The 18,591-nt window shown below is 27.6% G+C and overlaps 1 protein-coding gene across 3 annotated transcripts in view; it reads left to right on the top strand.

The window, feature by feature from the left end:
* The window catches only part of LOC107449547 (visual pigment-like receptor peropsin), a 100,965-nt gene that overhangs the window by 48,978 nt on the left and 33,396 nt on the right, over positions 1 to 18,591 (top strand). For all 3 annotated transcript variants that reach the window (XM_087150829.1, XM_087150830.1, XM_087150825.1), the window contains one exon: positions 18,088 to 18,250. In XM_087150829.1, coding sequence (XP_087006955.1) covers positions 18,088 to 18,250 — 163 coding nt within the window. The remainder of the gene's footprint in view (positions 1 to 18,087; positions 18,251 to 18,591) is intronic.

Here is an 18,591-nt window from a genome sequence, read left to right as displayed (position 1 = left end):
CACATGCAAAATACAGATATGTATATACAGGAGTCTGTTTAGAAGAAATTTGGGTCCGTTAACGGACCCTTCACAAAATATATTTTCATAAAAACGGACCCTTCACAAAATATTTTAACTTATAAACGGACCCTTCACAAAATGATTTTTCTTTTAATCGGACCCTTCACAAATTTGTTTATCTTCATTATTATTTTGTTAATCGAATAAGCCCTTTCCAGGGCAGAAAACAACAAAGATGGATGTAAACGAACTAAATTTTGTCTTCGGCAGACGATTCTTCCGTTATTCGTCCGAAATGAATATTCTGCGTTCAGCAGTATAGGTTAGATACCAAATATTTGTATGTTGCATCTCTAGTTTAGAAGCAGAAATTGTTGTTTATTTTTTAAAATTAAATTTTTTTAATTATAATTTTACAGTGTTGAGCATAATCTTGTATATCTTTAGAATTTAAAAACTCCTTGAAAAAAAATTTTTTTTTTGCAATAACGGACCCAATTTGCACAAATTCAAAAAAACGGACCCTGGTTGAAAGAATGTGAATAATTTTTTCACAATTTCACAAAAAACGGACCCTTCACAAAATGTCTGGACAGACCCCTGATATAAACATACTATAAACGCACATACATAAATTTTATTTCTTATAGATAATTTCATCGTTTTTTAAGTGAATTTTTTAAAGCTTCGTTTAAATTTAATTTACACTTAATTAAGGAAAAGCAAAAAATTAATAAAGTTGATTAATTAATGTAATGACCATAGGTAGTTAAATTAATTAATTATTTTATAAATTGCGAACATTGTTTTGTTTTTATGTTTTTATTATTACGCTTAAAACGAATTATTTATTAGAACAATTCGATTGATATTATTATAGGCTCATTTATTAACAAAACAACGCATCATCTGCGACAGGAGAATATTACTACAATACCTGTCAATAGTGTAAACACTGGATTAGTTCAAGTGAATAATATATGATTCGTAATATATTCCATTTGTATTACAATTTGCTGTGGCTCGCGGATTAAATAAACGTCATTTTGTAGCTTATTTGACATTTTACATTAATTGAAAACTGAGAGTAAACTGAGGTTTGCAGATGTTTGAGAACTAATATGTGTTTGCTGAAAATTATTTAACTCAATGTTTCGATTAAAAGACAATTATAAATTTCGTTTAAAAAATTAGTTCTGAATTCTAAATAATATTCTTATCAGAATTGTAAATTCTTTTCTCATCGTCTATTTTAAATTAAACAAAATTTAAGTCCTTTTTTTTTGTTAATTCCTACAATTAGTTCACCCTCTCCCTATATCTTGTTCAAATTTGCATTCATTAATAAAATACTTTTTATTCAGCCAATCAAATTCAAATACATTTTTTTTAATCTTGTAGTGGATGACACTTGAGGTTAATACAGTTTTTTTTCAAATATTAATTCATTCATTAAATTTAATTAATTAATTTTAATTTTGTATGGGGGAAAAATTTTAATCATTTGATAAAAATGACTAAAATAAAATTTTTCTTTGTTGTTCTAAGTAGGAGTTGTATTGTTTATGGTGTTTTTAATGTTGACAATGAATTTGTACACATTAAGGAAAGAAAAAATAACAATTATTTTGAACTGTAATGTTTAAAAATGTATGCATTTGTTCTAGGGGAAAATATTTAGTGCGTTCATTTAGTAGTAAGTATGTTAACTAAATTAAAAAAGAAATACACTTGGAAGTGTGACTTTTATTGTTATTATATTGTAATTAGGATTGATATAATTGTTTTTGTAAGTCTAAACTTAACTGATAAAGAACTTGGATCATCTGCACTTCATAGATAAGAAGAAGCTTGAATGTAATTTTTTCAAAATCAGATGTCTTTTATTAATTTAAAAAAAACAACAACTTTAGAATTACTTATTGGTGCTACTTATTAATAATTTCATTAGCATAATCTCTTTCTTAACTGTAAATCTCACGACAAATAAGGTATAGACTCTATAAGATTTTATCTAATAAACAGTGGTTGGCGGATCATGAGTCCCCTTGCCGTCAGACTAACTGTGGGAGATTTTCATGGTTTTCCTTTTCATGTAACGCAAATGCGGGTTAGTTCCATCAAAAAGTCTTCCTCGAAGGCACATTTCTCCCAATACTTGATCCAGGAGTTCCCTTGTCTTCTGGATTGGGTTGAAAATTACAAAGTTACATTAGAGTTGAACATCAGTAGTCGTAAACTCAAAAAATTGGGTCAGCTGTTCAACGACAGTTATGAAATAAAATAAAATCTGTGCAGTTGAAGAGATAGAGAAATTTGATTGTGGAAAAATTTTGAATATTACGATTTGACCTCTAGCAACAGCATCATGCCAAATTATTCTGATGATACTTAATCTTTATTTTGATGGGATGAACTCTTAAAAAATCTTTCATTTCATCGAATAACGTAAAGTCACTGAGAAGGGAAAATAAATAAAAGAATGTAAAAACTTTTAGCTTTATACATTTCGTCGGTTTTTCAGTTTTGTATTCACCAGAGCTGTGGAGTCGATAGTTGAAATGACATACATTCATTTATAATTTTCGCCAATTCTGGGGTATCATTTCTTATTTTAATTTAATCGCGATTTTCTGGGGCCCTGAACCAGCTATGGGAATCTCTTCCGCATCATTCAGGGCCCCGTGGCAAAATCACTCTGCAGAACGCTGCAGAGTTCTTACAGAAAAAATTTCCTTTTGAAAAGTAAACAAAAAAAATTACTTTTCTTTTCTACAGAAATTTACACGTAATATTTGAATCATGCATTTATATAATCAGTTTTTGACGAGGTCAATTTACGACGTTTACGATTACTTTGTAATGTTTCGATTGTATTTTCGGGCAGTTATTGATATTGATTTTCACGTGGATTTTAAATATCCCGATATATTTCAAACAATATGGAAAATTCGAATCATGCATTTAAGTATTTACTTTTCAAGGCATATTTTCTATCGAGATTTTTTTTTTTAGCCGTATCGATTATCGTTCCAAATTACTAAAAAAAAAAAATTCATAATTTTCACAATTTTCTCTTCAATATTTATCAGTTAATTTATCATGATTATGTAAAGTTTTCGAAAATGTTTCTGAATTTTATTGATTTTATGTTCATAAATTAGGAACTGTAAATTACAGAAAAAAATAAATTTTATTATTGCACAGGGCCTAACTATGATTTTTTTTTTTAAATTTTTTTTTTTGTTTTTTGGAAAGTGATTAAAAATATTTTTTGAGTGCTTAAAAATTACTTAAAAGATGCTTATTTTTTGTTGTCAAATCTGACTACGCACCCTGAAAAATTATTATCACAAATATTTCAATAACATACAAACTTAAATTTCTAAAAATAGTTTTACAAAAGCTATTGCAGCAACAAAAGAAAAATCCATAGCCTTGGGGGAAATTTCTTTAAGAAAACACTTTTTTTTTTTTTTTTGATATTTAAGAACGGACCATTATCCAAAAATAATTTCTATTCGTCATCAGATATCCCACCATAAAAAAAAAGAACTCATTAAATGCAAAGAATCTCTTTTATCGTAAAAGGATCAGATCTTGTGCAACATCATCATTTTAGTTGCTCATTGTTTGTGGGCCCTGCTCCAATATCCTCTATTTCCTGTTCTCCCCTCCGGGGTCACGTGACACGACGTGCTCATATAATGCTGATTAATGATTTCGATATCTGAGAAGGTATCCCCGATGAAAAAGAAGCACTGATGTATCTCGAAGAAAGGGTGATCAGACTATGATTGTGATGTATGGTTCAAAATCAATGGTTTAGTACTCGAAATATGTTGTACCAGCACTTTGACTTCATAAACAGTTGAGCTCTGCAATTAACACAGCGAAATATTACGTTATAAATGTTGATCGTCAAGACCACATTTATTTTTAGAAATAATCAATGAATTGATTTGAAATGTTCAGCGAATCTATATTCTTAATAGATAAAAAAAAACTTTAAGAATTTAATTACAAATTTTAAAGGAAAAAGAATTGTGTTGCAGAATTAATATAACTACACGCGACTTGATGACACACTTTTTTTAAAAAAAATATTGTATGTTAAATTGCACAAAAAAAATCTTGGGTGTAATCTTTCTATTTACAGTAAAAATAAATAATCGTAAAAATGTTAAATTATATTGCCGTTAAATATCTCGTATGTATATCCGATAATTTATTTTTAATTTTAAAAAAATTACTGTCAAAATATATAAAAACATTAATGTAAACATGTAACTTTAAAGTTTCAATGCAACAAGGAAAAATTTATTTCACAAAAAAGTTTTAAAGATCGTAAATATATGAAAAATTAGCATCCTGAATAATGAAACAGCGAATCATTATTTTTTATTTACTTTAAAAAATATATACTATATTGTGACCACAAAAAAATAGCCCGCACTAAATTTAATAAATAAATTTTTTGTGAAAAATATATTTTATTTTATCCGTTTTTTTAAAGATACCTATTTAAGAAAAATATCTATGTATGAAGTACCAGATTAAGTGTATGCTGGGATTTTGCACCAAAGAAACATCAGTCGTTATTTCTTAGGGGTGCACAACCTTACTGAGCGAAGGACATCAGGTTGAGTTACGAAGGGAGGCATGCATGTTTAGATATGTTGACGCCAAATATGATTTTCATCATGAAAATTAGCGTTCTAAGCAGTGCATTTCTTTCCAGCAAATTTGATTACAGAAAATTAAATGCTTTTGATTGGAAATTTTATTCAGTTATCATTTCTTTGAGTTATCATTTTCTTGGGCGTTTGATTTTTAATGATTCCATCGTAATTTCACATCGGTCGATGATAGTTATTTATCATTTTTTTCGGTCCTTCACGCGTCGTATTTCAAATTCAGTTATTTTTATACGATGCTATAACGACGAGCGAAGTTTGATTATGAGTTATCACTAGAGCCCGGATTTTGATGACCTGAAAAATCTCAATTAATGCCCTTAAAAAGTGCAAAAAATGCCCTTAAAAAGGGCAAAAAATACCCTTAAAAATGAAAAAAAGTGCCCTAAATAAAGTAAAAATATTGAATTAGAAAATGTTTTGCTCTTTAAAATTATTATGAGTCATTTAAAAAATATAAAGCAATGCAATACTTGTTCTACGTTCATTAAAGTTTGAAAAATATGATTTATATCCTAAAATAACAGAAAAAGGAAAATATATTGACACCAAAATATTTTTATTTTGTATGGAAACTTTAATGGATATAACAACTTCCATCTCATAATATTACAAAATATCAGAATTACATTGGATTATTAAATGTTTTTTGATAATTTGAAATGTAAACGAGCGTACTTGTCTGAAAGTAAATTTTCATTCCTGCAGAAGCTTCTTTCAACGTCTACTGATGTTATAGGTGCGTACTTGAAAAAGACGGTCTCACTTAGTGACAATTCTTCTTCAATTTGAAAAGATTTTGCTTCACCTGTTAATATCCTATAGATTTTCTTCATTGTTAGGAAGTCAGTGTAATAATGAAAATTGATAAAAAATAATAAAAATTGGAAAAAAATTAACAAAAAACTTTAAAAAATGCATTAAAATGCAAAATACGCCCCCAAATTTAAGGAAAAATGCCCTATAAATCTAAAAAAATGCTCTAAAGGACAAAAAATGTCCAAAAATGCAAAAAATGCAAAAAAAAGCAAATGTCATCAAAATCCGGGCCTTAGTTATCACTTTAGTCAAGTCGCGTTCGATTTGTTACAATTCAATCAATCTTAATTTTACTGCAGTCCTTGACTAGGTAAAAAGTTTATTTCAAGATTGATCACTTTACAAATTTTTTGGATCTATGGGTAAATTTATATCTATTGAAAATCATTACCTCTAACAATTTGTAGTCTCTCCTTAACCCCTAGAAATCTTTCAAGCTTTAGCGAGGAACATAAATATAGTAACTAATTAAGAAACGCAACTAATTTAGAAACAAACTATAGACTTTGTAAATAGATAGATACTTGTTTAAGTGGATTTAAAAGCAAACTGTTCAACTAATTACATGAATCGAGATTAAAAAAAAGAAACTTAAATTATCCGAAAACTTTCATCAAAGTAAAAATAAAATATAAGTTAGTTTGCCTGGCTTTGAGAAAAAAAATTAGCATAAAAGAGGTGAGAATAAACTATGCACTCACGTGAACAGGATGATATATTAACTTAATCTAATCTAAGTGATAAAAAAATTACCTTTAAAAAATTCAGCTTTTTTTAATGCCCACCTGTGATAACATCCGTCCATTCAGGCATTTACAGGGCAATTTTGTTGGCTTCTCTTTCAGGGGCACCCTATTAGGTGGGCCAACGTCGCTCCCACAGTGAGGACATATAGTACAGAGAAGGAAAAAACATCCATGCCTGGCCCGGGATTCGAACCCAGAACCCTTCTTATGCAAGGACAGTTCCCTGCCCCCTACACAGGCTGATCGGCTTTTTTATGAACAGAGCGAGAAATACTTCATAACGCACACTCCTCATTACGTATGTTGATTCTGTTTTCGGTTATTTATCATTTTTTCGGCCCTTTTCTCATGGTTTATCAAATTCTGATACTTTTAAAACGATGTTATAACGACATTCCAGTTTGAATTGAAGCGTTCGATTCATGATAATTCCATCGTAATTTCGCGACGTTAGATGATAATTTTTTCGTTTCTCATTCACTATTTTTTCGGTTTTTTCCCCACAAGGTTATGCGAAATATCGATATTTTTAATGCGCTATTATGATACGCGAATTTAGAATTTCAGTTTAGATGCGTTCGATTACTTGACGAATGCTGTCGTAAAATCACGTCGTTTACGATAATTTTTTTTTCTTCCCGAGAATCGGCCGTTCAACAATTTTGTAAGATTATTTTTGTAAAGTGAAATTATGTGAAGAGATCGTTTTTACGAATTTGAAATTTGTGAAGAGGCCGCAAAACTGTCTCAATTTCCCCCTGGATCGACTCTTGATATCTGTTTTTATAATAAACGCTCAGAAATATTGCGTTCTTTTAATCCTTCATTTTTGTCTTTTCATTTTATTTATTACATTTAAAGATAAAGAAGATAGTTACATAATTTGCGCTTCCCTATTTTTTCCCGGCATGATTTTACTGTCTTGTTTTCCCTCCTATGCAGATCTATATCTCTCAATTATCTTTAGAACTCTAATTAATTGCTTATTTCGTAATTGAGAGTAAATTAAATGGGATTTTTTTAACATTCTGTTCTAGTTTTCTGCTGTTGTCTAATTTACTCTTTAATATATACCCTATCGATCCCTGAGACAGAATTTTTTCGAGTTATCTGTGATAAAACTCTCTAGCACTAATATCTTTCTGCAGGATACTTTTAATAATGACAAACATATATTGTTACTAATTTAAAGCAACAAAAGCGCTGGAAAAGAAACTATGTAATTTTTTAAATTGAATATGGAATAATTTTTTATCCTCATAATATTCTCGCATTTTGTTAGAGGGGGAACATTTATTATTTTTATCAAAGTTGGAACTCGCATAAATTCATTTATAAAGTTAGATTATTTTTTAGTGTTTTATCTCTTCAGTATTTATCAATATATTTAGAAAAATACCCGTTTATTTTAATTTACATAAATACTTTCTTTAAAAATTTCACTTTTGTTTATTTTTGCATCTTTCGCCTCATGCCCCAGGTGCAGTGTATAAAATTAAATTAAGCAGGGATACAAAATTAAATAGATACGAAATTGAAAACTGATTTTACATCAGAAGTTTTTGCTTTTGACTTCCAAATTGTTGAATTATAACAAAAATTACAGTTTTCAGTGTTGACTAAGTATGAGGTTTTTTAATTTTTTTTTATCCTTTTAAATGATGTTTTTTTTCCCGTCGTTTGCTACCATTTTTTTCTCTGTATTAACGTGTTATATTTTTTAATAATTGAAATAAAATATTCAATATAATGTTAATTTTTTGCGGTTCATCTTATATTTTGACACTGTCATTACATACTGCGATATTAGGCTAGAATTTTTTAGAAATATGTCTGGAAAGTCTTCTATTTGAGTAGAGATTCCGATTTTAGGAAACTTGTTATTATTTACATTCAGTCAACGTCTTTAAATAAGTTTATTTATTACTTCACAATTTCACTAAACTTTCAAAAAAGCATTTAACATCTAAATGTTATTTTAGAAGTTTCTTCTTTCACATTGTCAGTATGTATAAAAAATTAATTATTTTAGCATTATTTGCATTAATATCATTATTTAGCAGTCGACAATTTGTAGAATTAATGTCAATTAATTGTTAAGATGATTTTTTTTCATTAATTGAATCAATACAAATTTTAATTTGCAAGACTATTCAAGACAATGTACATAAATAGTTAAATTGAATGGAATGAGGAAAAGAGTAAAATTGATAAATAGGCTATTGTTTTCTAAAATGACGAGCATAATGTCAAATTTTCCACTTTATAAAATATGTCAACATAAATACAAATACAAAAATAAATTTAGTACAACAAACTGCTGTAACTGTTAAAATTTTTCTAGATCAAGTTAAAAATCTTTTATTTCAGAATAAATGTTTGTTTAAATAATTATAATCATTTTTTTGCTGTTCAGAATTAAATTAATTGTAAACTACTTAATTTAATTAATGCATAAGAATCACGCATCAAAATTTTTTTATTATATGCTAGTATGCAATATCTTTAACTAATTTTTTTATATTAAAGGGGGCAAGTTGGACGAAACCAGTTGCTGAAGTTACTAAACTTCGTTAATCAAAAAACTGCACAATTTACTAAAGAAGGACATTTATTTATATAAAATTATGTTTAAAAGACAGAAAACATTCCAAACTAAATAAAAAAAACTTTGTTCTGGGACAAATATAATTTGAGTTACAGCCATTAATAGCTAATCAAATTAGCGGCAAACGAGCCATTTTAGAAAAAATATAAATGCTTTTAAACCCTTTTACTAATTTCAATATTATTGATAGTATTCAAATTGACATCAAAAATTCTATCAGTGTACAAAATTTCATGAAAATCTGACATGATGTGTGCCATAGCTGGATGAACTGACATGGAATGCACCCTGCATCAATACAAACATATAGTATGTTTTAGTTCTAATCGTTAGAAGGAAAAAAATAACAAATTGCTTTTTTTTTGTCATTTGTTTTAACATACTGAAGCTTAAAATATAACAATGTTCTTATTGACGTATTTGCGGAAAATATTTGCTGGCATATTTGCAGAAGAAATTATTTTTCTTCTTCTTAAATATAGCATAAAAATAGTAATTTGAAATATTACAATAATTAATATAAGCATACTCCATATACACTATACAAATTTATTTTATAACAACCAACAGGAAATAATTCTGAAATTTAACTGAAAAATTAATATTTAGAAAAACAGCTTATTCCCAATGATTTTAAGCGAACATTATATATCTTTAACAATCATATAAGGATTAAGTTTGAGAAAATTTAAATCTTTCAAAAATTATAAAATTATTTAACTAGTTATAAAAACTAACAGAATATGGAATCAGCCACGTTTTTTCTTCTCCAAGTTCTCATGATTTTATCTAAAATTTGCTCGTATTAATTTATTTTACCTAGGTTTTTTGTTTGATTGAAGCTTTAATTCTACGTAGACATTTAAAAACTTATATTTAAAGTATACGAATTCCGCCTATCAATTAAACTCAAAATTGTAAAAAATGTGAGAAAACTTCATCTTCCTTTTATTTTGCAATATTCTAACTTAAAAAATGCACATAAATAGTGGAAAATATGCTTATTTAAAATACTTTTTCTTAAAAAAAAAAAAAGCAGGCTTGTTTTTTTTAACTTATTTGTTTTTGTTTAAACCAGTCAAATTTGGAGAAAACCGTATACCCTTTCTACTTTTACCTTTCGATTATCAGAAAAATGTATGTAGTTCATTTGTATTCATTTCATTTTCCTTGAAAAGAGTTACGATTTTAAATTTGAAGAAGAAAAAAATGCATATTGAAGCATTTCATTCAGGTAATTTATGAAGATCCCTTTTGATCAAAAATGTGCATAGACCCAACTGCACATAGGATTGATTTACATAATACTCATCATATCTACGGAATGCATTTGGAAAGTATGTTGATATCTTTCACTATAAATAATCTCACTTTCTTTTTATAAGAAAATTAAAGATTTGTAAAAGAACACCGTGTAAGCTGTTCAAGAAAATACGGAGAAAAATTTTTTAAATTTCTATTTTGAGGAGGCGATTTATGAATAAATCAAAAGGCGAGTATTTTCTTTGAAATAATATTAACCTTTTCTCTCTGATTTTAAGTTTTGTTTAAATTTTCATAAACACAAAAATTGTAATTTGAAAACGTAGAATAACCAAGAATTAAAACTAAACATTGGAGAAAAAAAATCTATGCATTAAAAAACTGAGTTAATGGAAAAAAAGTACTTTAGGGGAACCGCAGAAAATAGCCATAAGTAGAAAGTGCTTCATTAATTTTGGTAATACGTACTACTGGTATTCACGGTAATTGTTGCAGTTTTAATAAGAATTCTACAAAGAATTTCAGACAATATCTTTCCAGTAGGGCCGTGATGCACGAATAGCCTGGTTGGTAGGGCACTGGGCCCATGTCCAAGAGGTGTGTTCGATCCCTGCTGGCCGAAGACTCTCTGTGTCGTAAATGGTGACTGATGCACATTAAATCTGTCGAGTCACAAAGTCCTCCAAGTTCCCGCAGCAAATCATGCCTCTGGGGGTACTGAACCAGGCGTATCCTTGCCTTCTGGATTAAGTTCAAAATGACAAGGCTACGGAGTTGAACATTGGTTATCGTAAACCCCAAAAATTGGGCCGACTGTTCAACGACGGCAATAAAATAAAATAACAAGCAGTCTCGTTGATACGAATTCCAAACCCGGGTGGCACGGACCACAGTGTTGGCGAAAAATTTCCTAAGTGGTAGACAGATCACAGGTTTAAGTCCCTTAGCTGTCAGGTTAACCGTGGGAGGTTTTCGTGTATTTTCTTCTCCATGCAACGCATATGCGGATTAGTTTCCTCAAGAAAAAATCCTTCACGAAGGCAAATTTCTCACAATACTTGATCCAAGAGTGTCCTTGTCTTCTGGATTAAGTTCAAAATGACAAGGCTACGGAGTTAAATATTGGTTATCGTAAATTCAGAAGTGGGTCAGCTGCTCAACAGCGGTTATAAAATAAAATTGAAATTGCAAGTAATCTTTTTTTTTAAAAATTATTTTTAATAAGTAGTGTTGCTTTATACCTTACCTTTATTGTAGGTTGAAAAATATTTCTATGTAGAATAACTTGACTAACCAATTTTTTTTTAAAAAAAACGTCCTAGTTTTAGAAAAGGTAGACTTATAGATACAGAAATATGTTTGCAACATTATGTTACTGAAGTACAATGCAATTCAAATTTATTAAGACTGAAATATATTTGCAATTTTTTTCAAATTATTAAATCATTTAAAAAATTAAATATTTCAAATTATAATGCTTTGTAAAATTTTAAATCAATGATTTTTTTTAAAAAAAAAACTGTATTTTAATCGATGATATTTTTAAAATAACATTCTTTTTTTTTTTTTGAAACAAACAAACAAAAACTATATTGGGAACAAAAACAAATACAAACAATATATATTCGTCGCCAAGAGGAAAATCCTGTCCAGGCGACAAAGAAAGGTAATACAATAAATTTAAAAAAGAAGTTAAGAGAAAAAAACTACATGAAACTATATAAAAAAAATAACAAAGGTAGCATAAGAAATTCATTTGGATCGGCACAAGATTGGTATAAAAAATCAATTGCTTCCTTTAAAGTGAAAAATAGAGATCTAAATCGTCAACGTTCATCACAAATTGAAATAAAGCACGCTTAAAAGAAGAATATATTTGGATATTTTGCTACTGAAATGGTAATTTATTATATAAATTAGGTGCTAAGTAAAAAAAACTGTTTTCGTGAAATTTCTTTTGTAAAGTAGGAAATCTCATTTATTTCAGTTGGTCTCCTTTCAGACACATTAGTTTTTAATTTGCATATTAATTTATGGTTGTGTAAATAAAGCAAAATACAAAAAAATACATTATGGCGAAATGGTAATAGATTAATTCTTGTATATATATTGGTGGCAGGTTTTTGACATGTGACAGTTTTTGACGGTTTAAACCATGGTTTAAACCGTCACGTCAAAAATGTCGAAAATGTCAAAAACCTATATTCATATGTGAAATTTAATTAATACATAAAATTTATATATTTTTTATAAAGGATAGTGTTTCTAAATATGTTCTAGAAAAAATAAATTTAAAATTTTGAAGAAACACTTATATTTTGAATAGTAACCAAAATCTTGTACTTTTGAAAGCTCACATCTTTTGTAATATTATGTATTCATTTTCATGTGTTATTGAAAATCTGCAGTGATATTATTAAGAAATTTATTTATAACCAAATTTAGTGTATAGTATAGATTATACTAAAAATTAGACATTTTTAAAGACAAACATTAGCAGTTTTGCACATTAGACATCTTTTAAAGAAAAATCTTTTTAATATTCTTTTAAATCTTCTTAATAATCTTTTTAACATAAGACGATACAAATTTAAGTGCTTTCTGTTAAATACACAGAGTAGTTAGTGTCGATTTACAGTATATTCAGCCTATTCATTTACTATGTTGAAAATTTAGTTTATCCAAATACTTGTGAATTCCATTTTGCTGAATACTATATAGTTTTGTTGAATATCTAAATATTCAGCTGTTGAATAATTACTTCTTGCTTTCAAGATATGCATTATTTGTATTCTTAATACAAGTGGAGAAAAAAAAATTAAGAGGTAAAAATTTTTTTAAAATGATAAGTGTAATAATTATAAATAAATATAATAAACAATATGAATTGTATTTATCATTATTCACAAGTATAACTAGTTTTAAATTCAAATTAACATACTGGATAATAAAGATATTCGGTATAAGATTAAAACAAAAATTTTATTCACTTGTATCAAGTTTGTATTTATACAACATAACTTGTAAGTTCCTTACAAATATTAGTTATATGTTCCTTATATGTCAAAAATGCATAGTAATAAACTTTTAATTTTCTTAAGTATCAAAAAAAAAAATTTTTTTTTTCAAAATATTAATATTTAAAAAAAAATTTGTGCAAAATTTTTCTGCACATGCATTTGAATATAAATTTCTGAGATTTTAAATCTGTTATTTTAAATTAATTTTAATTAAAAAATATTTTAAAACCTGCTGATTACCTCTATAGTATAATTAAATTTCGATGGCAACTGTTGGTAGTTTTGAAGTTTATATATTTTCTTGGCAAACTTCAGTTTTTGACGGTTTAAACCAGTATTATACCCTTGTCATGTCAAAAACCACTTTTTGACGTCAAACACCCAACCCTGATTGGTGGTAGTTATACTTGAATTATTTATATTTAGAGAATTAATAATCTTGAAGTATTTATTCTGAACTGAGATTAAAGAAAGTAAATTAGTTTTATATTCACCGCCGTATATTATTGCACCATAATTAATTAAAGAATGAAACCAGGAGTAATAGAGTGCTTTCACAAAATTAAAATGAATTTTATTCTTAAGGTGATAAAATTTAACTAAAACAAAAAGCAATTTTTTAACTAAATTGTTAATATATGTTTTTCATTTCAAATTAGAATCGATATATAGTCTTAAATTTTTATATTACTTACAGATTGTAGGATGTGGCATTGATAATTTTCATTAGTACTTTTACAGGAGAGAGAGAGAGTGAAATTTTAAATATAAGTTAAATTCTGATTTTCTTAAGCTGAAATAAATATATTTAGTTTTATTTAGATTTAAATTTAAGTCATTTACTGTAAACCATTTTGAAATTACGCATAAATCAGATTCAATTTGAAAAATTAGTTGATTTAAATCAGTGCAAAAATGCAAAATTACGGAATCATCAGCATATGTTATTATCTTACCAAAAAGTTTGAATTGACAGAAGTCATTAATGAATATAATAAACAATAAGGGTCCTAGAATAGATCCTTGAGGAGCACCACGGTTTGAAAATATATAATTGCTAAAATTACTTCGGATTTTAACTTTATGTTCTCTGTTTGAAAGATATGAAATAAACCAATTTAAAATAATTCCTCTGAAACCAGCAAATTCTAATTTTTTGATTAAAAGATTGTGATTGACATTATCGAAAGATTTTGATGTATCAAGAAATGTATCTACTGTTATCTTATTTTTAGCAATACTATTATGAATAAATTTTAAAATTCCAAAAGAGCTTTTTCTGTACTTTTGCCTTTAATAAATCCATATTGATTTTCAGAGAAAAAAATTTTTATGTTTTAAATAATTGTACATTTTATCAGCTAGAGCTTTTTCAATGATTTTGGAAAAAACAGAACAAGTAATATTGAAATTGGTCTATAGTTTGATAAGCAATTTTTATCGCCGGTTTTAAAAATAGGAGTTATATTTGCTCTTTTTAAAGAAGTTGGAAAAATGGATGACTTGAGTGAGGTATTGATGAAATTAGTTGTGAGCTTTGGACAAGATAATTTTTTTTAATATTATTGAGAGCAAATTGTTTAATTAATTCTACATTAATACCGTCATAGTCAAAGGAGTTTTTATTAGAAAGAGAATTTATTAAGTAAAGTACATCACAATCATTCAATTCTAGGAAAACAAACGAGGTTAAACTTGGTGAAATATAGATTTGAAAACTGCTTGAATTTGGGTTTGAGGTACTGTTAGCATTTGCAAATGATTTCTTTAATTGATCAGAAGATTCATAGTCGTTTAAAATATCAGGTAAAGTAGGTGATTTGCTCTGATTACCAATAATACTATTTACAAGATCCCATTTTTGTTTATTTGAATCACAATTTAAAAATTTGTTTTTGAAGTATTCTGATTTTGCTGTTTTAATTAAGTTCTTAAGCTCAGAAATTATAGCGTTGTATGCTGTTTTGTAAATAATATCCCATGGATATTTTGTACTTTTTTTTAAAAATAGTTTTTCCTTTCTTCGAATTAAAATCAAGATATTACTAGTCATCCAGTTATTTTTGGCTCTTTTGTTTGATTTATGCGTATATTTAAAATTATTTTTTAAATTATTGAGTTTGAAAATAAAACTTTGATATTGTTGATCAAGAGAATCTTGAGGATTGTAATTAAATTTGTAACTTGACAGATAATTATAGAGCTTATTATAGTTGATTGAAATTTTATTTTCAGTTTCCTTAATTTTATTTACCTCATCGTTATAAATACTGCAAAAAATTGGATAGTTATCACTTATGTCATTTATGAATATTGCGGATTTGACTGAAATTTTTTTTTGTTTTTACGAAGACATACATGATCAATGCAAGTTGACGAGGAATTTACTCTAGTTGGTTTGTCTATGTAATTTTGAAATCCAAATTGGCGTAATAAATTAATATATTCATGAGTAATAAAATCATCACTTAGAATATCAATATTTATATCACCCATCAGTATTACATTAGGAAATTTAAGTTTAGAGATTATTACCTTAAGTTCAGTATTAAAAAAATCAACACTAAAATCAAGAGATCTATATAAAGATAGAAATAATAAATCTAAAGGTTTGCAATAAAATAATATAGATTCTGCGGAAACAAAATGTATGGCTAACTCTGAAATATGAAGACATATTTTAATAAAAACACAAACACCTCCAGAGCGATTATTATTTCTGCAATTAAAGAATGAATTATAACCATCTATTGAGAGAAAATTATTTTCATTTTGGTAAATCCAAATTTCCGATATAATTATAACACTTATAATAAATGATAAACTTTAATAAATGATTAATACACTTTTAATAAATGATTAAAGATTTAATGAAGATAAATTTGAAAAAAAACTTTTTATTTCAATAAATGATAATAAAAAAAAAACGGTTGATGAAAACATGATTATGATCATTCAGATCAAATACCTTTGCTCAGAACCAGGCATAACATTTCACCGCCTTCATTTAGTTTCTGTAATTTGAAAAAAAAGAAGAAAAAAAAAATATTTATTGTTATTTACGGTTGATCGTTATTTTCTATTGCTGGTGAAGTTTTTACTTTAGAAAATTGCGTTTCAAAAGTGTTCAACGATCAAGAAATTGCCCTTCTGCAAAGAACACTTACGGAAGTCGCTTAGAAACGTATTGATGGCGAGATTTTCTTTAGAATTGCTCCCAGGTTGTTTCATTTCTACTTTATGTGTCTATAACAACAGTCGTAACTTTAACGCCAAAAATAAAACTATATCGTTCTTATTTTTTAATTCCAGAGAGTAAAATTTCCAAAACGGTCTGTCATTTTTACTTATTCTTCATATTCTTACTGTGCATAAGCTTTAGAGGCTTATAAAAATTCAAAATTAGCCCTCCTAACTATCGATTGATTATTGTTTTTCTCAGCAATAAGAAAATTTAGATTTATTTAATTCCTACAATTAGTTCACCCTCTCCCTATATATCTTGTTCAAATTTTCAACCTTTAATAAAATACTTTTTATTCATCCACTTAAGTTCAAATAAATTTTTTTAAGCTTGCAGTGGATGTTAATACAGATTTTTCAAATATAAATTCATTCATTAAATGTAATTCATTCATTTTAGTTTTATACGGGAGAAACTTTTTTAATTATTAAATAAAAAAAACTAAAATGAAATTTTTCTTTGTTGTTGTCTGTCCTAAGTAGGAATTGACTTCAAAAAAAAAAGGATAAAACAGATGTATAATAATTTTATTTCACATGTATTAGATAAAAAAAATTTTTAAACTCATGTTAAGTTTTTAGAATTTAAAACCCAATATTCATTTCTATGAAGCGTAGGGGAGAGTGGGGTCAATTGTAACATTTTTTACTTAACTATTTTTAACTAACAAAAAATCCAATATATTATTAGTATTAATTGACAGACGAATAAAGTAGACTATCCTCTACTAGAAAATAAATATATACCTTATTTTAAATGTTATTATATTAGTTATTAACAATTTTTGACAGTCATGCAGTTGTTACAATTGTCCCCACTTACGGGGTCAATTGTAACGGCTCATAAATTCAACTAAAACATAATCAATTATACATATTATCATAGTTGTGATATATTTTTTTATTGATCAAAATAGTAGTGATATTTTAGGAGTAAAAATAATAATGAGCAGAAACCTAAAGGGTTAAACTTCTTTAAGGGGTTAAAAATTTTAATTTATGCTGTGAAAGGTGACAAATGAAATAATGCACACGCAACATAATATAAATGATATAGGAAACTATTGGTGGTTCTTAAAGAGTTAAGTAATTGTTTGTAAGCATAAGATTATTTATTTTCAGCTGTTACAATCGCTCTTTTACTTATTGTTACAAACGTCCCCATGACGCCATTTCAGCTTCATTTGTTAAAAACAATGCTAGTTAATTAACAAAACTAATTTTTTTATTGAAATGTTAATTAAGGTGTTCACTTACATATTCGGTTAATAATTTTATTTTGTTTAAATAAAATTACTTTGTTACAATATAATATTCTAATACCAAAAAAATTACTTACGTAGCGTGAAAATATCTTTTGTGATGTATCTCTTTCAAAAGTTCATAAAAATGGTTGCCAGCAGGTGTGTACATGTAGATTTATTAAATACACCTTGTGCCCCACCTAGGAATCAAATCTAGAACCCGACACTCGAAATTTTTGCTCTGTTACAATCGTACCCTGTTACAATTGATTCCACTCTCCCCGACTCATTTTTATCTCATTTTATCATTTTTATCTCTAGCGTAATCATTTTTAAGCGCAATCATTTTTCAGCGTAATCATTTTTATCTTTAGCATACTAATTTTTAAGCTTAATCGTTTTTATTTCATTTTAATCTTTAGCGTAATCATTTTTATCTTTCAGGTGTTTTGGGAACCATCGGAAATGGTGCCGTACTCGCAATGTTCATCAGGTTCAAATCACTCATAACTCCAACGTCCTTACTTCTCATTAACCTCGCCGTCTCTGATCTCGGACTCATCCTCCTGGGATTTCCATTCTCATCCTCGTCCAGTTTTCACGGAAGGTGAGTTTCATACACTTCCCCTGCTGATCATCCCGAGTTAACAACTCGTGTGTGTATATATTGCAACTATTTATTATCCCGGGAAAACTCGGGCTCAGTTTGTTGTGTTTTATCACGTTTTTACTCTACCGGAAGCAAAAAAAAAGGGAAAAAAAAATCTGCTGTGATTGGAAGTTTGCCAAGGTTTGTTTGGGAGGTTTGCTGTTTGTTTGTTTGTGGGACTGCACACGTGCTTTGTGCGATAGTATGTATATACCAGGGGTTTCCAACTTACATGAGGCCGGGGGCCACAATTCAAAACACAAATCAAATGGCGGGCGGCAACTTTATCAAACTTCTAT

Source organism: Parasteatoda tepidariorum, chromosome 1, assembly GCF_982258835.1.
Source record: "Parasteatoda tepidariorum strain Cologne lab strain chromosome 1, Ptep-v5.0, whole genome shotgun sequence".
Classification (NCBI taxonomy): domain Eukaryota; kingdom Metazoa; phylum Arthropoda; class Arachnida; order Araneae; family Theridiidae; genus Parasteatoda; species Parasteatoda tepidariorum.
The sequence above is the reverse complement of the archived record's forward strand: the minus strand, read 5'-3'. Positions and strand labels throughout refer to the sequence as shown.